The following is a 27,463-nucleotide window of genomic DNA, read 5'->3' as shown; positions in this document are numbered from 1 at the left end:
TTCCTGTATAGACTGTGAGCATTTTCCCCCAACTTTTTTTTTTGGAAAATCTTCAAACCTTCAGAAAAATTGAAAGAGTAAGTACAGTGAGCACTTGTTTTACCAGCTTACCTGTCCTCAATCAGTTGTTAACATTTTTCAAATTTTCTCAGTTACTCTATATAAACTGTTTTTCAGAGTTGTGAGAGGATTGCTTGAGCCCAGGAGTTTAAGACCAGTCTAGGCAACATAGCAAGACCTCGTCTCTACAGAAAAAAAAAAAAAAAAAAAAAAATTAACCAAGCATGGTGACATGCAGCTGTAGTCCCAGCTACCCAGGAGGCTGAGGCAAAAGGTTTGCCAGAGCCCAGGAGGTCAAGACTGTGGTGAGCCATGATTGTGCCATTGCACTCCAGCCTGGGTGATAGAGTGAGACCCTATCTAAAAAAATAAATAAATAAATGAAAAGTAAATTGTAACCTGAATGGCACTTCTGTCTTCAGCATGTTATTCCTAAGAATAAGGACATGACCCTGCATAACCATGATACTACTCACATTCAAGAACTTTTACATTGGTGTAGTAACATTATGTAGTACCTTTTAAAGAGTGGTTTAAGGATTAGCATGGGCTCTCCCTGGGAGCTTGTGAGAAATGCAGAATCTTAGGCCCAACCCTGGACTTACTGAGTCAGAATCTGTCTTTTAACAACATCCTAAGAAGCACTGATTTCTTAGCCAGGTGTGGTTGCTCACGCATGTAATCCCAGCACTTTGGGAGGTGGAGATGAGAGAATTGCTTGAGCCCAGGGGTTCAAGACCAGCCTGGGCAACTTGGCAAGACCTCGTCTCTACAATAAGTAAAAAAAATTAGCCAGGCATCGTGGCATGCATCTGTAGTTCCAGCTACTTGGAAGACTGAGAAGGAAGGATCACCTGAGCCCAGCAGGTGGAGGCTGCAGTGGCTAGGAGCGAGGCTATGGTAGCCATGAGCGTGCCACTACATTCCAGCCTGGATGACAGTGAGACTCCAACTCAAAAAAAAAAAAGTACTGATTTCTTGTATAGTCCACATTCAGATTCAGATTCTCTCAGCTATCCCAGTGATATCCTTTATGGTTTTTCTTTCTTTCTTTCTTTCTTTTAATCAGGAATCAGTAAAAGATTGCATATTGCATTCGGTTGTCTTATCTTGTCTTGATTTCCAGTCCTCCCCATTCCCCCCATGAAACTGACATTTTAGGTTAAGTTTGTAGATGTTCTACGGTTTGAATTTGTCTGATTTGTTATTTTTTTTTTTTAAGGAGATGAGTGTCTTGCTATGTTGCCCAACTGGAGTGCAGGCTACTTACAAGCACAATTATAGCACACTACATTCTCAACCTGTTGGACTCAGATGATCCTCATGCCTCAGTCTCCTGAGTAGATGTGACTACAGGTGTAAGCTACTGCTCCTCTCTTTATAATGTTTCTTTCTTAGGGCATTGCTGTGGGTTGTCAGGTTGTTCCATTGGTTTATGATTGAGTGTTTAAACAACTGGACAATTCTAAGTTTAAACACTTCATTAAGTAGCATATGCTGGATAGCTGTGTCATAAAGGCACCTGTTTCTTTCGGTTCTAATAATTGCTGTGATGATTTGCTAAGGATTTCTGATTAGTCTTTCTGTCTCTGGAATCTAGCAGGATTTCAGAACATGGTAATTGGTCAGTCATTGATGAATGAATGACAAAATAGGTCATCAAAGATATATACTACAATACAAGTTTTAGGGATGATTCTTTCTTATTTTCTCACTCAGTGTGGGTAACTTCCCAGACTCTGGTCAAACCCAGGCATCTTTTTGCCTGGCTTTCTCTCTGTGGGTTTCTCATCTGTGTGAAGTTTCTCTGCCTTTTTAGTACCTTTGTTCTAAAACAGAAACCTCTTTTACCTGATTTCTCTCTTTTCTCGTGTGCCTCCAGTCCAGATGATTGTTTCATATTCTTGCTTCAAACTAGAGTTATCCAGTCTCTTGGGGAAACAGGAACTTCCCGTGCATTCATAATTAGTTGTCTGTTCTAAGGACTTAATGCAGCTTTCTGTTAAACTCTCTCATTGTTAATGGTCTCAACCATAATGTGATGGAAGCTTAGTGAGTGAACATATGTATCTGGTTGGTACAGCAAACTGTCACTTCACCAGGAGCTTGTGGTTTTATTTTTTTTTTGGTCAGGGTCTCACTTTGTCCCCCAAGCTGGAGTGCAGTGGCATGATCACAACTCACTGCAGCCTCAACCTCCTGGGCTCAAGCAATCTTTCCATCTCAGCCTCCAAGTAGCTGGAACTATAGGTTGTATGACACTGCACTCAGCTAATTTTGGTTTTGTTTCTTCCTTCAGTTGATTTCTTCCTGCTCTGCTCTAGCTGCTTTGGCCTTCTCTTTCTTTTAGTCCTTGAAGATACTGCCTCATCTCTGTTACCTCTGCCTAGAATGCTTTCTCACTTGACTGATTCTTACTTGACTTTCAGATTTCAACTCAAATACTTTCAAGACAGAAAGGCCCTCTAAGGACTCTACCTAAATCCGTTGCTATTACTCTGCTAATTTTCTGCCTACCTTTTTTTTTTTTTTTTTTGAGTTGGAGTCTCTCACTCTGTCACCCAGACTAGAGTACAGTGGCCACTCCCGGCCACCGCAGCCTCGACCTGCTGGGCTCGGGCGTGCATGCCCGACTAATTTTTGATTTATTGTAGAGATGAGGTCTCGCCGAGTTGCCCAGGCGGGTCTCGAACCCGCGGGCTCAGGCAGTCTACTCACCTCAACCTCCCAAAGGCTTGGGATTACAGGCTGAACCACCAAGCCTGCTTGCCTACCTTTTGTCTTGTTTACTTATTTATACCTTTACTGCAGTGTAAGCTTCATGAAGGCAGGGTCCTTTTTTTCTTATTCACTGTTGTTTGTACAGAGGAGGCATTCAAATATTTTCTGAGTGAATGGCTAAATGGTTGACTGAATTTTTTTTTTTTTTTTTTTTGGGTTGGAATCTCACTCTGTCGCCCAGACTGGAGTGTAGTGGCCACTCCTGGCCACCGCAGCCTCGACCTGCTGGGCTCCGGCGATCCTTCCGCCTCAGACTTCCAAGTAGCTGGAACTACAGGAGCGCGCTACCATGCCCGGCTAATTTTTGATTTATTGTAGAGATGAGGTCTCAACAAGTTGCCTAGGCGGGTCTCGAACCCGCGGGCTCAAGCAATCCACTCACCTCGGCTTCCCAAAGCGCTGGAATTACAGGCTGAGCCACCAAGCCCAGCCAGAATCCTTTTTCTCATAGGTCTGTATACTTGGAAGGAGAGAAACAACTTATTTTTTTTTAAATTTTTAATTTTAAAGATGTGGGGTACAATTCAGGGTTAGGTATACAAATGTTCATTATGCAGGTACCCTTGTTGATGAGGTATGTGAGAGTGACAACTTCTGTGTGCCATATAGGTGCCTGAGAAAAAAATGTGTATGATGGGATTGATCACTTACACATAAATGATGGATGGTTCATTTAATCCTGTTACTCTGCAGTAAATGGGAAACTTTTTACTCTGACTTTATTTTGACTCTCGGGTTTGACCCAAACTAATAATTTTTTTCAGATAATATTGTAATTATGATTTGAAACAGAGACTGGGGGAAAGCTTTCTGTTTACTTGAACCATCTGCATTTTTATACCTCTTACTCCTTCCCTCAGTCTCAACTGGTTTACAGTTTAAAAGAAGGTGACAGGCTTTGGGACTGAGGGGATTTAGTCAAAAGGGCAGGATTTGGTGTTCAGAGTGTCTTAATTATAAGTGTTACCTTGATTTTTTTGGCAGTTACCAGGAGATATGAGAGCTGAGGTTCTGACAGCTTTGTTAACTCTGCTTAATGCAGATGCAACCTGGCATACCTATGACAGCACTGCATAATCTACAATCCTATATCTTGTGCACTGTGACAGTTAACGTTGCTTTGGATACTTTTAATTTCTAAATTTCCTGATTTGCATTTAAATGAGCCATCCTAACATTTCATTAACTTAACCTTGCTTTTAAAAAAAAATTGGCATTGAGTAGCAAGGTAAAGATAGTCTAAAGCTTTGGAGCATCACATTTTAAGAATGATGTGACCATTCTGTTGTAAATGAACATTAATGTCTTTTGAGAAGGTACATAGCTCTTCCGACAAATGAGGCGGCTTGCCAATTATCAGTCTCCTTGGTTCTGATGGAACTATGCTTTTATTTTCTACTTGTCGCTTCTCCATTTTTCTTTCTGTCATAAAGATGGCTAGTCAAATGACTGCATTTCTGCCTCTTTCTGAATTTATAGCAAACTTTTGTTTATAGCCAGGATTGCCATTTATAAGGCAATGAAGACTGAATAACTCCAGTTTAACCTTTTATTTAATTCCACTAAGCATGATCCCTCTCGGAAAAACCTAAGGTCGCTGTAATTCATTAAGCATGGATAGCTCTAGTAGGTTGTGTAATAGATCTTGCGAAGGAGTGCTCTGTAAGTTAATTGGAAAACTAGAAACTGCCAAAAGTTTAAAAGTTATTTGTTTAGTTACTCTGAACAATACCATTAATTGCAGAGAACCAGAAGATATGACTAAGATTAAGGCAGGAGCTTTTTCTTGGTAGGCTTGTAAATATTTTCAATTCATGTTGCATAAATCCAGTTCAACAAATACTGTGTCTGCCTTGCATAAAGCACCTAGTCAGCAACTTCAGGGATATAAAGAGGCATATGCATCGTTATCTTCCTTAAACTTTAAATACAGCTCTGAATACCATGTGCTAAACTTGAGAAAATTATTTAAGTTTAATAAAATAATTCAAAGGCTGTTGAGAGAGAACATAAATGAAAATACCACTAGAATTTCAGTACTAGATGTACTTGGAGTATGGAATTCAGCCTCTTTCATTTTATAGGTGATAAAACTGAAACTGCAGAAAGGTGAAGTGACTTGCTCAAAGGTCAGAGAATAAGTTAGTGGTACCAGAAGCCGGTGTTCTTTCCAATAGAACATGCTCTCTTTAGATTTTAAGTTCTGTACTTTTATTTTTTGAAATCCTTTTAGGATCGGGGTTACCAAAAGTGAATTTGGCTCCACCCTATAATTTATTTATTGATTTAAAGTTGGGAGATTTCCGCATCCCTGGCCTCTCTTGAAAAGTACCTTGATCTGGAACAACCCCCCCCCCAGCCATTCGTGTGATAAAGATTGCCTAGAGTTGATGGGCAATAAGGCAGAGACTTTCTGATTTTGTAGTCCTGGCTGCTCCTAGTGGTCCCGACTCCCCACCCGGATGTGTTGTAATGCCAGACCCCCAAAGACTCCAAAAGGGCAGCCAAAGAAATTACCCAGAGATAGTAGACCTGGGCTTTATTCAGGAACTTACGTACAAGGAAGGTTCAGGAGCAGCTTGCTGGGCTGGGTAGGAAAAGCCACTCCCGACTGTAAAAGGTACACATAACATTTTACATAGGTCTAAATGTGGGGTCAAGTGTAAGAAGGGTAGGGTTTCTAGTGTGCAGGTGTGGTGTGATAACATCCTTCTTTATATGTCACATGTGCACAAAATGGCTATGATTTCTCCTGAGGGGTGGAGTTTTTAGTATTACAACGAACTAAGACTGAACTAAAGGTAACCAAAGGTTCTGGACCTTGATCCAACTGACTTGATCTGGTCTGAACTAACTGGGAGGAGGGGAGGACGGCTGCCTCCAGGAGGGATGTTTGAGAAAACTCACTATGCTTAGCTGCAAGATGTGGTCAGCTGGTATGGAGAATACTTCTCCCCTAGCCTCAGTATGACCTGCATGCCCAGGTGTGGAGCATGAGAAGAGGACATCCTGGGTTGGCCACTCCCAGGATTCTTCCCCAGGCTCCTTTTTGGGGCTGTATCCAGGGTATGCTCATGTTGTCACTGAGTATATGGAGTGTGTGTCCCTACAGGTATCATTTGCAGTTCATTATTGTGGTTATATTCTACTTCTTTTATAGTTGACAGGTAAGTGAGATTATTTTGTACCCCACATTAGGAAAACAAAAGACCAAGAAAGTTTTTTATTTCAAGAAAAACGGAAGAGTTTATATTTTTGGGAAAGTGAATTGTTTTATGTTGTACTTGTTTAGTAAACACAAATGTGACCACTTGTACTTACACGTCCACTTGTAGCTAGCTTCACTTAAGTTCCTTCTTGGTTCATTCCCTCTACAGTTCTGAAAGGTTCTGTTTTATTTGTGTTAATGCAGTATCTCTGGAATGCTAGGATACACAGTGTCCATGGGGCAAATAATTTTTTCTGAAATATCTGTGACATTTAATGACATTTGCTTGAGCTGTTGTCAGTCATTTAACAACCTAGAGCATTTCGTCTCCTAAGGTTTATTGACTTGGTTGATCAGTTTAGTGGACAAATAACCTTTAAAAACCAAAGTGTAGGCCTGACATGTGAGTGAAGAGAGCAAATTTGCCCACCTACAATGAAGCACATTGCTAGGAAACTGGCATTCTGTGTTACCAGATTAGGCAAATTCACAGCCTATCCCCCTCCCCTCATTCCTACTCTTGTCACCCAGGCTGGAGTGCAGTGGCATGCTCGTTGACCACTGCAGCCTCCACCTGCTAGGCTCAGGCGATCCTTCCACCTCAGCCTTCCAAGTAGCTGGAATTAGTCCAGCTAATTTTTTGATTTATTGTAGAGACAGGGTCTCACCAAGTTGCCCAGGCTGGTCTCGTTTCCCTGGGCTCAGGCAGTCCTCTCATCTTGCCCTCTCAAAGTACTGGGATTACAGGGTTGAGTCACTGTGCTCGGTAGATTCTATATGTTTCAATGCTTGGATATCCACAGTATAATGAAGAAAATTTGGAAATTTAACATTAGTACAATTTAATTTAATACAGTGCAGTTTAATATAATTTAATTCAGAATTCATAATCAAATTTTATCAATTGTCTCAAATTTTTCCCAACACAGTTTCATTTCAGAATCACTGTATTCAAGTCTCTTTAGCCTCCTTTAATCTGGAAGTTTTTCTCAATCTGTCCTTGTGTTTCCTGGCTTTGACATTTTTAAAGCCAGTTATTTTGTAGAATATCCCTCACTGAATTAGTCTGATGTTTCATCTGATAAGATCAAGGCTATATAATTTTGGGAGGAAATACCACAGAATGGATGCAGTATCCTCAGTGCATCATATCAGGAGGTACTTGATGTCATTTTGTACCCTTATTGGGGAAGTTAATTTTGATCTCATAGTTAAGGCTGTGTCTGCCAGGTTCCTGGACTGTAGAGTTACTATTTTCCCCCTTTGTCATAAATAAGTAGTCTGTTGGGAGCTACTGTGATACTATGTATATATTTGTTCCTCAGTAAATTTTATCTACTTGGTTAGCATTCTTTGATTCTTTCCTGAGCAATTATTATTACTGTGGTTCTTAAATGGTGATTTTTCTAAATACACTGCTTTTTCTGCATTTATCAGTTAGTCTCTATTGTTTGGAAGAACTTTACCGTTATTCATATTAGCATAGATTCATGCCTTACTCAGTGATTCATAATCTGTTTTATCCAATTTAATAACCACAGATGCTCTCTGAAGAAGGTAGTGGTTGGTAGTCTTATTTTATTTTATTTTTGTGAGAAAACAGGATTTATTGAGAGGACAGAAAAGCTCCCACGGTGGGAGGGGACCCAAAGGGTTTGCCTGGTAGTCTTATTTTATAAATGAGGAATCAAATTTAAAGTAGTTAAGATGATCAAGCATGCCTTTAAAAAAGTTAAAAGAGATGGGGTCTTGGTATGTTGCCCAGGCTGGTCTCAAGCTCCTGGGCCTCTGCCTCCTGAATAACTGGGACTACAGGCTCGTGCTACCATGCCTGCTATTACCCTTTTGATTCTGTTTTCCTTATATTTTGCAAAATAAGGATCCTACTTTTATTAATTACAAAATAACTGACTGGGCACTTTGGGAGGCCGAGGTGAGAGGATTGCCTGAGTCCATGAGTTCAAGACTAGCCTGGGCAACTTGGCGAGACCTCATCTCTGCAATAAATCAAGAAAAATCAGCTGGGCATGGTGGCGCATGCCTGTAGTTCTAGCTACTTGGAATGCTGAGCTGGAAGGATCGCCTGAGTCCAGCAGGTTGAGGCTGCAGTGGCAGTGAGTGTGCCACTGCACTCTAGCCCAGGTGACAGAGCGAGACTCCAACCAAAACAAAAAACAAAGCAAAACGAAAAAACAACCTTTTCTGAATATCTTGTGTAATTTTATAATATCAGAATATCTAGTTGAGCAAAAAGAAGAATGTTAAAACCACCTATAATGGATTATTCCTAATCCTTAGAGATAACATCATTATTAATATTTTGGTGTATACACCCAAATACTTTTTTATCATACTTTAGATTATTTTTTTTGGAAAGTAATTCAGAATTTATCAGGGCAGCAGCCAGAGGGTTACCCACTTTAGATGGTTTTGAATTCTCTTTTCCAGTATGTGTTTTGAACATTTTTCCATAAACATCTGCAACATTTCCCCCATTTTTTAAAATGAGAATTTTTAGTTAAAGAAGTTAAAAAGAATCATTCTGTGAAGGTACACCTATATGACCTTTATTTATATTAAAGTTATATGTATGTTTTCATAATTCCTTTATACAAATTGTTAAAATTTTTGTTATATAGAATTGAGTGAGGTTTTGCTATGTTGCCCAGACTGGTTTTGAACTCCTAGGCTCAAGCAATGCCCTTGCCTTTGCCTTCCGAAGTTCTGGGATTATAGGCGTGAGCCACCGTAACTGGTCATTCATAATTCCTTGATTTCTCTCTATGTATGCATTTTTACTTTTTCTGAATTATTTGAAAGTTGTAGAAATTGGCCCACAGTTCAAGGCCAGTGTAGGCAACACAGCAAGACCTTGTCTCTACAAAAAAAACAAAAAATTAGCTGGATGTGGTGGCACACACCTGTGGTCCCAACTAACAACTAGGGAGGCTGATGCAGAAGGATCGTTCAGTTTGAGGCTGTGTGAGGTGTGATTGTTCCACTGTGTTCCATCCTGGGTGACAGAGACCTTGACTCATAAAACAAACAAGTTGCAGACATCTTGACATTTTACTGCTAAATATTTTAGCATGCATCTCTTAAAAATAAAGTTATTTTACTACATAGCCACAATTTCACTGTCACACTTAAAATTGGACAGTAATAATCTAATATTAGTATTTAAAATTTACGAGTTTTGTTATAAATATCTTAGAGTTGTTTGTTTTAAATCAAGACCCAAGAAAGATATATTTATTGCATTAGGTTCTTATATCTCTTGAGTCTTTTAGTCTGGAATAGGCTTCCCACTCCCTTCTTACATATATAGTGAATTTTTGAAGATTAAGGCTATGTTGTCTTATAGAATGCTCCACATTCTGGATTTTTCTGCTTTCCCATGGTGTTGCTTAACATGCTTCTGTATCCTTTGTACTTCCTATAAAGTTGAAATTTAGTCTGTGTTAGTGTTTCTTAACCTGGAGTCAGTGAATTTGGATTGAAAAAATTTTGTCTTTGTTTTAGCCGTCCTCTAATGGGAATTTAGCATTTCCTTCTGCTATTAATGTAGATAACAAACTACAAATTTCAGCTGTACCTATAACCTACTTACTTACTTTATTGATTGATTGATTGAGTTGGAGTCTCACTCTGTTGCCCCGGCTGGAGTGCAGTGGCACGCTCATGGCCACGGCAGCCTTAATCTGCTGCCTCAGCCTTCCAAGTAACTGGAACTACAGGTGCGTGCTACTATGCCCAGCTAATTTTTTGATTTACTGTAGAGATGAGGTCTCGCCAAGTTGCCCAGACTGGTCTCGAACCCCTGGGCGCAAACCTCTTGCCTCAGCCTCCCGAAGTACTAGGATTACAGGCTTGAGCCACTGCGCCTGGCAACTTTCTCACCAATAGAAATCTCAGTGCTTTTCATATCTGCAATAATGGTTATATGCTATCCTGGAAAAAATGTGAGTGTTCATTATTACTTCAAAGTAGTTATCTGACCTCTTACTAGATCTTATTTAATGTGTTAAAAAAGAAGCACCTATATTACTGTATCACATATTTATTGTTTGTAAAAATTTTTTTTTTTTTTTGGAGTTGGAGTCTCACTCTGTCGCCCAGACTGGAGTGCAGTGGCTGCTCCCGGCCACCGCAGCCTCGACCTGCTGGGCTCCGGCTATCCTTCCACCTCAGCCTTCCAAGTAGCCAGAATTACAGGCATGCGCACCATGCCCGGCTGATTTTTTGATTTATTGTAGAGATGAGGTCTCGCTGCCCAGGCGGGTCTCGAACCCGCAGGCTCAGGCAATCCACTCACCTCAGTCTCCCAAAGGCGCGGGATTACAGGCTGAGCCACCGAGCCCGGCTTGTAAAATATTTTTATAACTGTGTTCCTATACACGTTTCTTCTGTAATCCTTTGAGTTGTATCTTATGAATTTAAAAAAACATTCCCAAAAAGGGTCTATGTCTGTACTGTCCAATACAGTAGTCACTAGTCACATGGGGCTACTGAGCACTTGAATGTGACTTTTCTGAACTGAGATGTGCCATAAGTGTAAAATATATACCATATTTTGAGCACTTAGTATTTTTTGCAAAATATTTCTGGCGCCTATAAAATATTGATTATATATTGAAATTATAATATTTTTGATATATTGGATTAAAGAAAATATATTTATTAATGGTTTTCACCTAATGGTTTTATTCATCCATCCATCCATTTATTTATTTATTGAGTCAGGGTTTTAGTCTTTTACCCAGGATCGAGTGCAGTGGCATGATCAGGGCTCAACCTCTTGGACTCAGGCAATCCTCCTGCTTCAGCCTCCCAAGTAGCTGGGACTACAAGGTGCTCACCACCACATCTGGCTAATTTTTTGATTTTTTTTTCTTTTTTTTTGTAGTGACATGGTCTCACTGTGTTGCCTAGGCTGTTCTTGAACTCTTGGACTTAAGTGATCCTTCCGCTTTGGCCTGACAAAATGCTGGGATTATAAACATGAGCCACTGTACCTGCCCTCCCTGGTTCCTTTGAATGGGGAGTGGTATTTAATAGAAACGAAGACCTGGGCACTCACAACGTTATTTTGTTTATTAAGAATCTTGACAGTATTTTTTATTTTTTATTTTTTTGAGTTGGAGTCTCACTCTGTCGCCCAGACTGGAGTGCTGTGGCCGCTCCCGGCCACTGCAGCCTCGACCTGCTGGGCTCCGGCGATCCTTCTGTAAGCCTCAGCCTTCCCAGTAGCCGGAATTACAGGCATGCGCTACCACGCCTGGCTGATTTTCTGATTTTTTGTAGAGATGAGGTCTTGCTGCCCAGGCGAGTCTTGAACCCGCGGGCTCAGGCAATCCACTCACCTCAGCCTCCCAAAGGTGCAGGATTACAGGCTGAGCCACCAAGCCCGGCTACAATATTGTTTTTTAAGAGGAGCACAGTACCCATTGTGTGGTTGTTATGTAATTTGTATTTGGTGAACTTTAGTTTGAAATTTAGGTAATTTACAATTTTTAATGATTCTGTGTAGTTCTGTTATAAACATAACTGTATCCAACTTTTTGCATGTACCTTAACTTTTCCTCTAGAATAGCATTCTAGTAGTAGAATTTCTGGGTCTTACAAATGCACTTTTGGCCAGGCTCGGTGACTCAGCCTGTAATCCCAGCACTTTGGGAGACTGAGGCAAGTAAACTGCCTGACCCTACGGGTTCGAGACCCACTCGGGCACCTTGGCGAAACCTCATCACTACAATAAATCAAAAAATTAGCTGGGTGTGGTAGCGTGCGCCTGTAGTTTCAGCTACTTGGAAGGCTGAGGTGGAAGGATGCCGGAGCCCAGCAGGTCAAGGCTGCGGTGGCTGGGAGTGTGCCACTGCACTCCAGGGTGACTGAGTGAGATTCCAACTCAAAAAAAAGCACTTTTTAAAGGCTTTTACATTTGTACCTATAGTTGTCTAGAAAGTTTATATTAGTATTACCTCAACTTCATGCCTTTTCTGTCTTTTTTTTTTTTTTTTTTTATTGAAGGCACTACTTTTAGAAGCAAACACTACTTGTTATTTCATTTTTTTCTGCTGATCTTAAAGGCTCTGTCAAATGGAAGTTTTCCTTGACACTGATACAGTGATATTTGACTAAGTGTGACTTGAAATTTCTTTTGGCTATGAGTGATAATAGCTGTAGGTGCAGAGGGCAGCTGACTTAAGCATTATGTTTTAATAGAATAAGACAAGATGTTCTCTAAGAATCCATCAAAAAATGAAGTGAGGCATACCTTTTAGATAATACTGTAGTAAAGATGAGGAGTAAGGAAAATCAGAATCTTCTAAAGTAGCCTTTGTTCACTTTAGCTTTTCATCTTTCTTCTAAAGTTGTAGTGGAAGGTCTAGAAATAGAAATGTCTTGGTGCCAGAGAAGCCCAAAGGGAAAAAGTTCAATGTGTTTGGGAACACAGTCTTGTAGTACTTCTGCTCTTCATAAACTCGGGATTGTTAAATATTAGAGGCTGTAAGAATTATCAGGCCCATCTGTAGTAAATGTAGTTCTCCTGATGTCAAAGTCCCTAAGTAGAAGATTTGTTATATATTTCTTTTTTTTTTGAGTTGGAGTCTCACTGTGTTGCCCAGGCTGGAGTACAGTGGCATACTTACAGCCATCACAGCCTTGACCTGCTGGGTTCAGGTGATTCTTCCACCTCAGCCTTCCAAGTAACTGGAACTACAGGCATGCGCCATCATACCTGGCTTATTTTTCTTGATTTATTGTAGAGATGAGATCTCACCAGGTTGCCCAGGCTGGTCTCTAACCCATAGGCTCCCAAAGTGCTGGGATTATAGGCATGAGCCACCGCACCCTTGCCTGTTATATATTTCATGTTTGTGTTTGATGTTTGCCTAATCTTGACTCTTTATTTCTTTTAGAAATGACTGCTGTCCACACAGGCAACATAAACTTCAAGTGGGACCCTAAAAGCCTAGAGATTAGGACTCTGGCAGTTGAAAGACTGTTGGAACCTCTTGTTACACAGGTAAGAATCTGAAAGTAAATCATAATTGTAACATAGTTTTATAGCAAGAGGCCTGGGTAACAAATGTGTAGGAACAGGGTGATTTCAAAGCCTTAATTCAAGTGGTTGAGTTTAGGTTGATAGTACTTAGGTGGTTTGACTGCACTAGTAATTAAATATTAATGTATGGATTTAACATTTGAGTATGCTGTGGCTGTCATTTTCTTCAGTCTTTTTTTTTCTTCTTCTTCAGTCTTTCTGCTAATTACTGGAGGTCATGGTATATAGTGCAACTTTGCAAATGTTCACGTTTTGCAGATACTTCACCCTTCTATAGAGAGGAAACCCAAAAAAGATGGGATATGGAACCTTGATTGTTAAGGTTTTTCACTCTGCTTGACACACCTTTTATTGTTGTGTAGGATTAATTAGGAAGTAATTCACTTTTAGAGTTTAGGTTTGGTATACTTTGTTACAAATACAAGTATCATAATGTTGTGACATTTCATTGATTGTTCGCGACTAGCCATAGTTTATGTGTGTGTGTTGTGTGTGTGTGAGAGAGAGAGAGAGAGAGAGAGAGAGAAAGAATATGAGTCTTTTGTTTGGCAAATTCATACTATAACAAATCTTAATTATCTTTGACCTACAGATTAATGATGAAAATGGGGTAATGTTCTATGAAATAAAACATCATCATTGTAGGTTTCTTTGGGAAATCATTCCTTTCTTTATTAAGGACTTTTACTAATTTATTGCTGAGATTTGTGAGTAAACTGTGAGAAGACTTCAGAAGGAAGTTAACTTTTTTTCAGAGTTGGAGTCTTACTCTGTCATTCAGGCAGAAGTGCAGTGACATGCTCATGGCCACTGCAGCCTCGACCTGCTGGGGTCAGGCAGTCTTTCCACCTCAGCCTTCCAAGTAGCTGGAACTATAGGTGTGTGCTACCATGCCTGGCTAATTTTTTGATAAATTATTGAAATGAGGTCTCACCAAGTTGCCTAGGCTGATCTAGAACCCCTGGACTCAGGCAATCCTCTTGCCTCAGCCTTCCAAAGTGCTGGGATTACAGGCTTGAGCCACTATACCTGGCCCATTTTAAAATTTTTAAAATCAAGCTAAAAATTTGTGTATTTGGGAAATTAAAATATGTTTACATTTCTTATACATTGAGAAAGCTTATTTTGGAAACTAAATGTAGTATTATCACTGTATATCTCAAATATGAAGAACTGTATATTTATTAATGCTTAGTGGAATCTCATAAATGTGGTATTTCAAACAATTAGCTGGGTGTGGTGGTGCACACCTATAGTCCCAGCTACCTAGGAGTCTGAGGTGAAAGGATCACCTGAGCCCAGGAGTTCGAGGCTGTAGTGACTTATGTTTATGCCACTTTACTCCAACCTGGGTGATGGAATGAGACCCCCACTCAAAAAATAAATAAATAGTTAAATAAATGTGATATTTCATTTCCTTATGAATAACTTTTTCTTGTTACCTTTAAAGATATTTTTCTGTCATTGTCATTTTAAGTGACTGCAGTTTAATTTTTATAAATGAACCTTTTAGGTTACAACCCTGGTAAACACCAATAGTAAAGGGCCCTCTAATAAGAAGAGAGGTCGTTCTAAGAAAGCTCATGTTTTGGCTGCATCTGTTGAACAAGCAACTGAAAATTTCTTGGAGAAGGGGGATAAAATTGCAAAGGAGAGTCAGTTTCTCAAGGAGGAGCTTGTGGCTGCTGTAGAAGATGTTCGAAAACAAGGTAGGTCAATAATTGCTTTTTATATAAAAAGAGGCAGACCTTTTTAGGAAATCAGTCTTTGAAGGAGTCTTTGCGGTCAGTATTCTCTCATTCTCATGCTTGCTAGTTGCGCAGTAACTTATACTAGTCAGTTATTGGAGATACATATTTTAATCAGGAGAGATGCTTATAAAGGAACATCTGGAGGATCAGAATCTACTACTCTTGGATGTTTCAAGTAATAGTAAAGTCTTAGAATGTTGTGACACGGTTTTTGGTTTTTTTTGAGTTGGCGTCTCACTCTGTCGCCCCAGGCTGGAGTGTAGTGGCATGCTCTTGGCCACCCCAGCATCGACCTGCTGGGCTCAGGCGATCCTTCTGCATCAGCCTTCTGAGTAGCTCAAACTACAGGTGCGTGCTACCATGGCTTGGGTTAATTTTTTAGTTTATTGTAGAGATGAGATCTTGCCAAGTTGCCCAGGCTATTCTCAAATCCGTGGGCTCAGGCAGTCCTTTCGCCTTGGCCTCCCAAAGTGCTGGAATTACAGACTTGAGACACTGTGCCTGGCCGTAACACAGTTTGATGGGAAATAAATGGGACAGAAGTTTACTTTCATCCTGTGTGATAGCTCTTTTTAGTTCATGCTATAGATATGGTGTGACAAAATGGAAAAATATCTAGCTACTCTGAAAATACCCTAGAAATTGTCCTATTGTGTCAAACTGGTATGTTAAATTAGCCATTCATGTTTGTACTGGTCTGAGTTTGAGATAAATAAATCTGTGCTTATAGGAGTCATGTTTTGAGAAATACACAATTGATAGAAAGTAAAACTGATCCACAGATTACAGTAATTAATGTTAGAAAATTTGTCATCATTATTATGTTACAAATGTGAAAGGAAGTCTTTAAATCTGGAAGATAAACTTCTTGCTGGGTGCGGTGGCTTACACTTGTAATTATAGCATTTTGGGAGGTAGAGGTGAGAGGATTACCTGAGTCTAGGGGTTTGAGACCAGCCTGGGCAACTTGGTGAGACCTTGTCTATACAATAACTTAAAAAATTAACTGGTTATGGTCGTGCTCCTTTGGTTCTAGTTACTTGGAAGGATTGCCTGAGCCCAGCAGGCTGTACCTGCGGTGGCTGTGAGCATGCCACTGCACTCCAGCCTGAGTGACAGAATGAGGCTCAAAAAAAATTGGAAGATAAACTTCTTGAAAACTAGTTTTGTTAGACTTCTGTTCCAGCAGGAGGATTTCAACAAAGTTGTAGGTTTTGTAGGTCGCTGGACATCTGCTGAGATGAATTGAGCCCCTATTATGTACAAGTGCTTTACTGGCCTTTGGAAGAACCTTGTGGGATCTCTGATGACTGACAGCAAAGTGCATATAGTCCAGTGGAGTCTTATGTCAAATTCATCCTTATGGCAGTGCCCAAAAATGGTCATTGCCATTGATGGAGATTGACAATTCTGATTACTGTTCCCAGTTTGTGAAAAAATAGCCCTCAACAGTAAGTATTTTTTCAATTTTTCAGGCTGAAAAAAATATTTCTAATACTGCAAATGATGAAATTATTAAAATTTCATAGTATTAGCTAAGTGGATTTATTAGTTTCCTAGGGTTGCTATAGTGTAAATTATTGCAAACTTGATGGTTTAGGGTAACAGAAATTTATTTTCTCATAGTTCTAGAGGCCAGAAATCTGAAATCGAGGTGTTGGCAGGCCTCATTTTTTCTTGGGACTTCGGAATAATCTGTGCATTCCTCTATCCTTTTTTGTGTGTGTGTGTTGTAGTCTCACTCCGTCGCTCAGACTGGAGTGCAGTGGCCGCTCCTGGCCACCGCAGCCTCTACCTGCTAGGCTCAGACAATCCTTCCGCCTCAGCCTTCCGAGTATCTGAAACTACAGGCGCGTGCTACCACGCCCGGCTAATTTTTTATTTATTGTAGAGATGAGGTCTCGCCAAGTTGCCCAGGCGGGTCTCGAACCCGCAGGCTCAGGCAATTCATTCACCTTGGTCTCCCAAAGCGTGGGATTACAGGCTGAGCCACCGAGCCAGGCTGCCTCTATCCTTCTTGGTGATTGCTAGCAGTCCTTTACATTCCTTGGCATATAGACATATCACTCAAATTGAGCCCCTACTATGTATGTACAAGTGCTTTACTGGCTTTTGTTGTCACATGCTATTCTCTCTGTATGTCTGTTTCTCCAGATTTCCCTCTTCTTGTGAGGATATTAGTCATTGAATTAGGACCTACCCTGATCAAGTATAACCTTATCTTTTTTTACTGCCTTTGTTGTCATATACTATTCTCTGTGTGTGTTTATGTGTCCAAATTTCTTCTTATATGGACATTAGTCATTATATGGAAATGAGTCATGACTTAATCTTAACTTGGTATCATCTTCAAAGACCCTCTTTCCAAGTACAGTCACATTCACAGGTTCCAGGTGGACGTGAATTTATCTCGGGGACCCTATTCAACCAAGTATAGTAGGCTTTGATTTAATTTATTTTAAAACAGTTTAATGGTTCAGTTCAGGACAATTTTGAGCGTCCTGTTCAAGAAATCAGGATGGTTATTACTTCATTGCCTTCTGTGGGAAAGTTCTGCTCCCAGCCCTTCTTCCCTTCTATAACAAAACTCACAAATTATATTGACAGATGAGTTTAGCTAAGTATTCACTGGGTGTATTGACTGGCATTTTTTTTTTTATTTTTATTTTTTTTTTGAGTTGGAGTCTCACTCTGTCGCCCAGACTGGAGTGCAGTGGCCGCTCCCGGCCACCGCAGCCTCTACCTGTTGGGCTCCTGCGATCCTTCCGCCTCAGCCTTCCAAGTAGCTGGAATTACAGGCATGCGCTACTACGCCCGGCTGATTTTTGATTTATTGTAGAGATGAGGTCTCGCTGCCAAGGCGGGTCTCGAACCTGCGGGCTCAGGCAATCCACTCACCTCAGCCTCCCAAAGGCGCGGGATTACAGGCTGAGCCACCGAGCCTGGCTAGTTTTAAAATACATTTAATCATTATAGATAATTTTTTATTTTACTCTTTGTTTATTTCAGACATTTTTTGGATGCATATCTATAGCAATCGTGGTTTAATATGTATCCCCTCCTCCCAAAAAACCCCACAATTTTGAATGAATATCTGAATTTTTCTTGTTATTTTTGTTATTATCGTTTATATCTGTGAAAATCTTTTATGTTGTTTGAATCACAAGGACTTATTTATGACCATGATCTGTTTAGCTATAATTTGCTTTTTCTCTGGAAAAAATAAGAGCCAAAACCAAAATATAACTGCTTCCCATTATCGTTAATGCATCAGATAAGAAACACTGAAATGCCTTCTTTTTTCTCTCAGCTTACTTTTTTCTTTGGAGAATCTTAGCAAATGATGATATTTCTTTTCCATAAATAGAACAAAATACGTATTATAAAATGATTAAGCATGGCTTTTCAACTGACACTTGTTTATGTTGTTGAAGCTGTTTGCTCATCATTTGAAATCCTGCTGTGGTGTTAACATGTGTGCAGATTTTTTTGACACCCCTCCCTTAAAAATATGGAGCCTAACTCTTGGAAGTCTAGCGTGGGTTGGACTTGGTGACTCACTTCTATAATAAATCAAAATGAGCTGGGCGTGGTAGTGCGTGCCTGTAGTTCCAGCTACTTGGAAGGCTGAGGCGGAAGGATCGCCGGAGCCCAGCGGGTCGAGGCTGCGGTGGCCGGGAGCAGCCACTGCACTCCAGTCTGGGCAACAGAGTGAGACTCCAACTCAAAAAAAAAAAAAATTACTAAATAGAATGTGGTAGTAGTGATACTATCTACTCTGAAGGCGAAGTTATGAAAAGGGGGTAATACCCACCTGACTTTTTCTCATGAATTATTCTCCTTGGAGGAAGCTGACTTGAGGACACTCAGGAGGTCTTATGGAGATGAACTGAAGTCTCCCACCCACAATCAGCACCTATTTTTTTGTTTGTTTTTTGAATTGGGGTCTCACTCTGCCTCCCAGGCTGGAATGCAGTGGTATGATCACAGCTCACCACAGCCTCAACCTTCTGGGCTCAGGTGATCCTTCTATCTCAGTCTTCTGAGTAGCTGGGAGTACAGGCACGTCCCACTATGCCTGGCTAAGTTTCTGGTTTCTGGTTTTTTTTCTTAGAGATGAGGTCTCGCTCTATTTCCTAGGCTGGTCTCAAACTCCTAGTATCAAGCAGTCTTCCTGCCTTGGCTTCCCAAAGTGCTGGGATTACCAGTGTCAGCCACTGTGTATGACCAGCACATATTTGTTAAGCATGTGAGTGAACCACCTTAGAAGCAGATCCTTCAACTCCAGTCAAATTTCAGATGACAGCAGTGCCAGTCAGTCCCAAACCCTTGACCCACAGAAAACTCTGGGAGATAAGAAATGTTTGTTTTAAGCTACCAGCTTGCGGGATAATTTGTTAGGCAGCAAAATAAAATTTCTACAAATACCTTTCCTGACATAGCTTCAGTGGTCTTGACCATTTATGTACAACCCTGACCTAACTTATAAATTTTACTGGTATTTTAAATGTTTATCTACTGAAACACCCAATTATTAAAGGATTTGTAAGATTTCTTTGTTCTGAATCAGTGTTGACTACTTTTTTAGGACAAGAGTTGACACAGTTTTTGTGAAGAGCCAGGTAATAAGTATCTTACATTTTACTGGTCATAAAGTCTGTTGAAACTGTTAATCTCAACTGTTGTGTTGGACAAGCAGCTGCAAACAATATATAAACCAATGGGCATGCCTGTGTTCTAATAAAACTTACTTTCAAATACAGAGTTGGGCCAGATTTGACTTAGAGAATAGTTTGCTAACCCTGATCTAGTGTTTTCCCAGGCTGTTAAAGATATGAACTTACTGTTTTCAAAGAAGTACTTAATTACAGTACTTTTGAGCCAAAAATTAGACCTTCTTTATCTTTGGGTTTCTACATGTCCATGCTTTATATGAAATAATAATTAATTACTAGAAATTTGAATATGTATCATTTTTGCTGTATAATTTAGCTTTCTTTTTGTATTAGTTCCTTATTACAGGAATAATACATGTGAACATTTGTGAGTATACTAAAACTTTATCGTAATGTTATAAGTGAGATAAAAAAATTCATATACATAAAACTCAGGATCATTTGATCTCAAGACTAAGGAAATGGCCAGGTGAGATGTAGTAGATGGGAGCCAGTCACCAGTTGCATGGCATCCAAATCCCAGTGATCTAGGAGTTTCATTGTTCTAATCAGCTTAAACTAGGTGTTGAGTAGCTACCTTATATAGTCTGAGGCATATACGTACCTCTTAGATGTGCCCTTTTTTTGGGGGGGGACTCAATCCACCTCGCACATCTCCTATCCTGGTAAGGTTATTCTCACCTTTAAACTTTTGTTTTGTTTGTTTGTTTTTTGAATTGGAGTCTCACTCTTTGTTGCCCAGGCTGGAGTGCTTGGGCGATCCTTCTGCCTCAGCCTTCCAAGTAGCTGGAACTGTAAACACACTCCACAGTACCCAAGTAGGTTTTTTTTTTGAGTTGAAGTCTCACTCTGTCACCCAGACTGGAATGCAGTGGTCGCTCCTGGCCACTGCAGCCTCGACCAGCTGGGCTCCGGCGATCCTTCTGCCTCGACCTTCCAAGTAGCTGGAACTACAGGCATGCGCTACCATGCCCGGCTAATTTTTTGATTTATTGTAGAGATGAGGTCTCACCAAGTTGCCCAGGCGGGTCCCGAACCCACGGGCTCAGGCAATTCACTTACCTCGGCCTCCCAAAGCACGGGATTACAAGCTGAACCACCGAGCCCGGCCCCAGCTAGGTTTTTGTGATTTATTGTAGAGACGAACTCTCACCAAGTTGCCCAGGCTGGTGTTGAACCCCCGGACTCAGGCAATCTTCTCACCTTGGCCTCCCAAAATGTTGGGATTACAGGCTGAGCCACTGCCCCCAGCCTATACTTTTTTTTCCCCTAGCACTTGCCATAGTGGTAATATAAATTGGTTGGTTTTCATCTCCAAGCTCCAGTAGGGCAGATTCTGTGCTGGTTTAGTGACCTTTCTTTATGGTACCTAACATGGTAGTTGGTCTGTTACCATGATAGGCACTTAAATGTTTAAGTAAGATAATTGACTATTCTTCAAAGAGTACAGTGTTAGAAAAAGCTATTTTCTCAAATGTAAAATGTAAATGCATGAGTAGGGTGGAGACTCTTATCATTTTTAAAAAAAATTGAGATATAATCCACATACCATAAAATTCGCCACTTTTAAGTATATAATTCAGTGGTTTTTAGGGTATTCACAGAGTTGTGTAACTATCACCATGATCTAATTCCAGAACATTTTCATCGCCTCCAAAAAGAGACCTCATACCCATTAGCAGTCACTTCCCATACACATATTTTAACAGCACATCAAGAGTAAGCATGCCCTAGCCGGGCTCGGTGGCTCAGCCTGTAATCCTGCGCCTTTGGGAGGCTGAGGTGAGTGGATTGCCTGAGCCCGTGGGTTCAAGACCCACCTGGGCAGGCGAGACCTCATCTCTATAATAAATCAAAAAATCAGCCAGGTGTGGTAGTGCGCACCTGTAATTCCGGCTACTTGGAAGGCTGAGGCGGAAGGATCGCCAGAGCCCAGCAGGTCGAGGCTGCCAGTGGTCTTGAGTGTGCCACTGCTCTCCAACTGAGTGACAGAATGAGGCTCCAACACACAAAAAAAAGAGTAAGCATGCCTTTTGTATCTAAATGTATTTTATGAATCCTTGAATAAGGCTCTGACCTGAAAAAGAAGGCTCTTAGCTGGATAGGGAACATGAAGCCTGAGAGGAGAAGGCCTAAATGAAACTTTTTTGAAAAAGGAGAGACATTAGACCATTGATGTTAAATTGGAAGTGGAGTGATGAAGGATAGCTTTTACTAGAACAGGGTTTTGTAATCCATTAGTCACAGTTTACAATTGGGTCTCACAGGCCGGAATCAGAGTCTTGCTGCTGCTTCAGTAGCTTCATTTCTGGGTGCATGAAGGGAGAGACAACTCCAAGAAGCTACAGAACACCTTTATGTACTCCTGCACTGTTTCTGATGATATTTTGCTCAGTAAAGGGGCTGACTAGATGATTGGTGTAATGGGCAACAGTAGATTTCCTGGGAAGAAGCTTCTGTGAGAGAAACCAGAGTGAGGAAGGAACTGGTTAATAGTGTGGTTCCTGATAAAGACTCTCTTCTAGCACACGGGGTTATTTTTCCTGATTTTTCCTAGAGCTTATAATTAGGACACATGAATGTGAAAAGTAGCTAATAGTATGAGTGGCAGAGAAATAGAAGGGTAAGCATGGGATTGGAAAAGCTTACTAAAGGTGTTGGGGCTTGTACTGGATCTGGAAAGGTGAAAGAAGGGAAGGAAAAAAAGTCATCCTAGTAAAAAAAGACTCTGCAAGATGGACAGTGAGGGTCCTGACTGTAAGGGAGTGCTAGTCATGTTCAGCACTGCCAAAATCTAGGTTTGGAATGCCAGTTGAAGTAAAGGGCAGACTATTAGGGACATGATGTAGAATCAGAGAATTCTATGGTTGGGACAGGTCTCATAGCTTAGATGGTTCAGGTTCCCATATGCTTGAACATATCAAGTGACGCAGGACTCACTACCTCAGGAAGCGTTTCTTTCCAGTATTGGTTTGTGTTTATTTTTAAAGCTTTTTTTCCCCCTGAAACTGAAATATGTCTTTAATTTCCTTCCTGTTTTAAGTTCTGCCATCTGGGCAAACAGAATATGAGGAAAAGTGATGTTTTTAGGGGAGATTAGTCTCTCAGCAGTGTGCTGGAAGAGTTAAAGGAATTGGAAGAGACCCCAGAGGCAGGACCTAGAGTCTGGAGACCACCATAGTCATGGGGGTGAAATGAAGCTGTTAAGGAAGGGATGCGGAAACATATGGTTGAATGGGAGACTTGGCCATTTGTCATGCTCTTTAACTGCCAGCGTGGCTTATGCAAATAATGGATATTTTCAATAAGTAAAATTAGGGACTTGGTATGAGAAAAATTGTAAGAATTTATTTTCCTGTGACTTGAGTCATTTAGGGTAGTGTTGAGGCAGTGTATGCTACTAAGAGCACCAGGTTTGTTTGTTTTTTTATAGGTATAGAATGCTTCCAAAATGTTTTGCATGACTTGATTATAATGGGTGTTGAACTTTATTTTTTGTTTATTAATATATTTGAAACATGGTGCTTTTGAGAGTTCCCGGGACAGTGATAGGTATCTGTAAACATTAGTGCTCCTTTGTCTGTTGATCTGTTGAAGCACTGTTATTTTTCTTTTTGATGGGAAGTCTACCAGTCTTTCAAAAATAAAGATATGGGGCCTAGATGGTGATCTTTTAGATTTCTCTTTACTAATCTGTTGGCATAGCAGAGGTAGAATTACCTTGGAGTAGGAAATCGAGACATGATTGTGTCTGTAATTTTGGTTTTGATGGTGGGACAAGATGATGGTAGTTCTGGAAAAGGTGATTGAGTTCTGCAGAACAGAGCAAGGATTGTAGCTAATGCTAGTGACTCACTTCTAGTATTGAACAAAATTTAGCAGTGCTAACCACCATACACCTCTTTTTCCCTAGGTGACTGGAAGGTGAAGATAGAGTGAGTTATTTTACTAAATATCCTTGTCTGAGAAATATAAGGCAGATATCTTAATGTTTGGCTTGTAGTTTTTTCTCCTTTCATGTCTATTTATGTTTAGGTAGTTTTGTCTTCAGATTTCTTTGGAATATTTGTGTTCAAGTTCTGGTTTTTTGGGCCATTATTTCATTTCACGCAAACTTTGATGATAGTGCAAGTGCATTGTCCTTAAGTAGAAATAAGATTTCCGTTTGTTGAAGGCAACCAGTATTATCCAATATTAAATCTTAGTCATTACTTGAATATATGTTATGTAAAAAATGTCTTGTTAGTTTCAGAACAAGAAAGCGATATTTATTGGCTACTAACACAGTAGGGTTAAAACTTGTGAGTTTGCTAGCATCTGGGTAATCTTAGTATCTACAGTATATTTGTGAGCATACTATAATAGCATAGTTGCTTTCTCAGCTTTTAATAAATCTTGAAAGCACAGATTTACCCAGTCATATAAAACCAATGGTTTCTTGGGGCATTGTCATAAAAAAAGGAAGGGCAGTGAGGGTTCTTAATTGATGTTAATTAAGAAATATTATTTTATTTATCTCAGTAATTGTGTAGTGTGACTGAGGACATAGATGCTATCTTCCTTGGTAAGCTTGAATGATTTATATATAGGGAGAAAAAATATACATACACGTGAGCATGTGTGTGTATTGTTTCATTTTGAATTTTGGCAAGCAATTTTAAGAAAAATAGTGATGTATTTCATCCCTGACAAAAGGATATTGAGCACAAGCTGTCAGGCTCTTGAGGCATAATTTTCTCCAGGGCAATTGACTAGAGTCAGTTTGAAGGAGGTGAAAATTGGTCTGTCCAATGCAGATGTTGACAGCTTCAGACTTATATAACCACATCTAATATAAGCAGCCTGGAAGATGGATGTTAAAAGGTAGATGTGATCAGTACAAAGCAACTGTCAGTGACTGTTGCCAGTAGGGTTTGAGAGGTAGACAGGTGGCGGAGTGGAGTCTGGGTTTGCTGGGTTCATAATGTGAAGACTTAAAATATAGCTTTGAAGAGGATTATGTGGGTGTGTGAGAGAGATTGCATTTTAATTTGTCTGATCTGTTTAGTGTGGTTTTAATCAGGTTGAGCTCATGAACTTGATCTTACATATGGGCTCTTTAGCTTTTCACAGGAGAAAAATGACAAGTATTCCTACTTTGGAATGTTGAGTATGGGTTTCAAAAGGTGTTAATGATGCTCTGGAAGAGCAATAGCAGGGAAACATTTAACATTTTGAAAAGAATAAGCTAATTAGGTTTTCAGATTAGTATAATAACTTTCTTTATTAAACCTAATAAGAAATCAGATGATTTTTCTCATATTCTTGCTTTGAGTTCTGGTTTTCCATTTGTTATCCTTCATTTTTCCCTTGTCATCTTGGTACTTTCTCCTCTTGTTTTTGTGGCTTTCTCTTTTTGTGTGATCCCATTATGGCTTGGTCTGTTGCTAGAAGTGTTCTCACTTCAATTCCTATCCTTTATATATTCCTGAGGACTGTAATTAATTTAAAAATTGTTTGTTATTGACCCCATCCCTTCAGTCACCATTTAATCCATTTACTCTTGCTCCTCATTTAACACGAGCAGGAAAAGCAAAATAAAAATTCTGAACAATCATTAACTGGTTGTCATCTGGGAGTTTGATGTCTTAAGTTGTCTGTTTGACTTAAACTATAAGTCTTTAGGGTGGAGGCTGTATTTTCTTTGACTTGGGATGTGTCAAGGATGCTGTCTGCTTCTGGATCACTACCCTTATGTGAGCATATGTTGCTTTGCAGAGACTTGGGTGCGGGTGTAGCCAACTGGGAAGCGAGGAAACAAAGTGAAGTTATTAAATTCTAATGTTTCCTGTCATTTTGAAATGCTTACTTTTTAAAAAGTCTTATCCTGTTAATCTCACAAAAATAAATAATAATCAGTATAGTCATACTTTTAAGTTACAGTAGGTGATATTACTGCCTTAATATATCTGTACAGTATAGCTGAGGAAGTTATTTTAGGTATTAAAATTTTGGCTTTGGCATGACTTCCACCATGATGTTGCAGTAACATGGTTTCTACTAGTTAATTTCTTAAGAAAGTGAATCCAAGTTGAAATGCATGTTATGCATTTATTTGAATGTGTAATCAGGAAGTAAGTGCCTCTCTTTGGAGTGTTTCTGAATAGCAGCAGGGCACACTTGAATTAGTAAGGAAAATGAGAACATGAATATGTGTGGTACTTTATTTTAACTTAAATCCATTCTATCTGTCAACTGGAAAAAGTAGAAATTTCAAAGCTGCTTTGCTTATCCTCAGGGCATGAGAAAGGGGGTAAGTTGAGAGATTTTTTTCAGGCTCTGATTCAGATGGACTTATAGTATTTAAATAACTTAATTTTAAATGTTTATTTTCTGGATTGACTTTCAGAAGATAAACGGTTTTGCGGTTTAAAAGAAAAACACAGCAACATCCCAGAGAGTTATCTTAAGGTATCTGTCAGTGACCCTTTGGATAACTGTCAGTTTATTTGTAATTATGGGAGAATCATCTAGGAGTCTGATTTTCGTCAAATATCCACCATTGATGAATGGCAGAGACAAGGCCGAGAGGATTGAAGTGTTTTTATTCAGGTTCATCCTTAAGTCACATGGCATTTGGGTAATACCAGATATATGCCACCATTTGGTTCCTTCCCATAAGTGCTGTGTTATGAAGTCTTTTATTATTTGCAACTATATTACCAGTTTGTCTTCATTGACAAATCTGGGAAATGTCTTATTTTATTACCAGATCATAGAAAATGAATCAAAATGGGGGAGGGGGGCTGGATGGAATGAGGTAGGAAATGTGTATTATCTTGAAGTTAGCAAATACTTTTTAGGCATTTTGGTACTGTCATTTTATTATTTTGTAAAATGAGAGTTGGTGGAATGATAACCAAGAGATGAAAATAGTTTTATCACTTTTTGACAAGATCTCTTAATTAGATTTATTTAAGACAATTTGTTATAAAGTGGAGCTAAAGCATAAAAGAATAACTTTCAAGAATTAAGAATCCCAAGATATGGAAGTTTTAGGTATCCATTCAAATCCATGGTGATTGCTTTTTACTTTGTAAAATAATAGTAAATAGATGCTCAACTGTGAAGTAGAGGGCAGTTTTATCACAAGCTTCCCTGCCATGTTGGCTGCTTGTTCTTTTTTTTTTCTTCCTTTGGCTACTGCTTGGGTAGAATTGAAAACATTATAAAAATAAAAGTTGACCAGGCTTGGTGGCTCAGCCTGTAATCCCAGCACTTTGGGAGTCCAAGGCAAGTGGATTGCCTGAACCTGAGGGTTCGAGGCCAGTCTAGGCAACTTGGTGAGACCTCATCTCTACAATAAATCAACAATTAACCAGGCATTGTAGTGCATGCCTGCGGTTCCGGCTACTTGGAAGGCTGAGACGGAAGGATTGCCGGACCCCAGCAGGTCGATGCTGGGGTGGCTGTGAGCTTGCCATTGCACTTCAGCCTGGGCGATGGAGTGAGACTCCAACTCAAAAAACAAAAACAAAAAAACCCCAAAAGTTAATTTTCTGCAGTGAATGTGTGCTTTGATAGTAAGAGCAAAAAGAAAAACATTAAAATCACCTATAATTTTGCAACTCAGAGGTGAAATTATGGTTAATGTTTTTGTCTAAACCCTTTTCAGTTTAATGGTTCTGAGTACCTTTCAGTATCATTAAGAAGTATTCTCCTATAACGTAATTTTTGTGGCTGAATAATACCCTATATAGGGTAATGGCATTTAAGAGCATTATTTTGTACCAGCAAACTAAAGGCTTCTCTTTAATATTATGTCCAGAGTTTTATTTGCTTTAAAAAAAAATTTTTTTTTTTTTTTGAGTTGGAGTCTCACTGTCACCCAGACTGGAGTGCAGTGACCGCTCCCGGCCACCGCAGCCTCGACCTGCTG

The 27,463-nt window shown here is 39.8% G+C and overlaps 1 protein-coding gene across 3 annotated transcripts in view; it reads left to right on the top strand.

The window, feature by feature from the left end:
• Nucleotides 1-2,219: 2,219 nt before the first annotated feature.
• CTNNA1 (catenin alpha 1) overlaps nucleotides 2,220-27,463 on the top strand; it is a 153,814-nt gene continuing 128,570 nt past the window's right edge. The window contains exons 1-4 of one of the 3 annotated variants that reach the window (XM_008056431.2): nucleotides 2,220-2,269; nucleotides 12,734-12,775; nucleotides 12,973-13,079; nucleotides 14,632-14,827. In XM_008056431.2, the coding sequence (XP_008054622.2) occupies nucleotides 2,230-2,269; nucleotides 12,734-12,775; nucleotides 12,973-13,079; nucleotides 14,632-14,827 (385 nt within the window). In that variant the 5' untranslated portion in view covers nucleotides 2,220-2,229. Of the gene's footprint in view, nucleotides 2,270-12,733; nucleotides 12,776-12,972; nucleotides 13,080-14,631; nucleotides 14,828-27,463 lie in introns of those variants that run through there. The other 2 variants (XM_021711542.1, XM_021711541.1) reach the window with 2 other exon arrangements.

The sequence above is a fragment of the Carlito syrichta genome, unplaced genomic scaffold (assembly GCF_000164805.1).
Source record: "Carlito syrichta isolate Samal-C Ts95f unplaced genomic scaffold, Tarsius_syrichta-2.0.1 Scaffold302355, whole genome shotgun sequence".
Lineage (NCBI taxonomy): Eukaryota > Metazoa > Chordata > Mammalia > Primates > Tarsiidae > Carlito > Carlito syrichta.
This window is presented reverse-complemented; position numbering and strand designations above follow the sequence as displayed.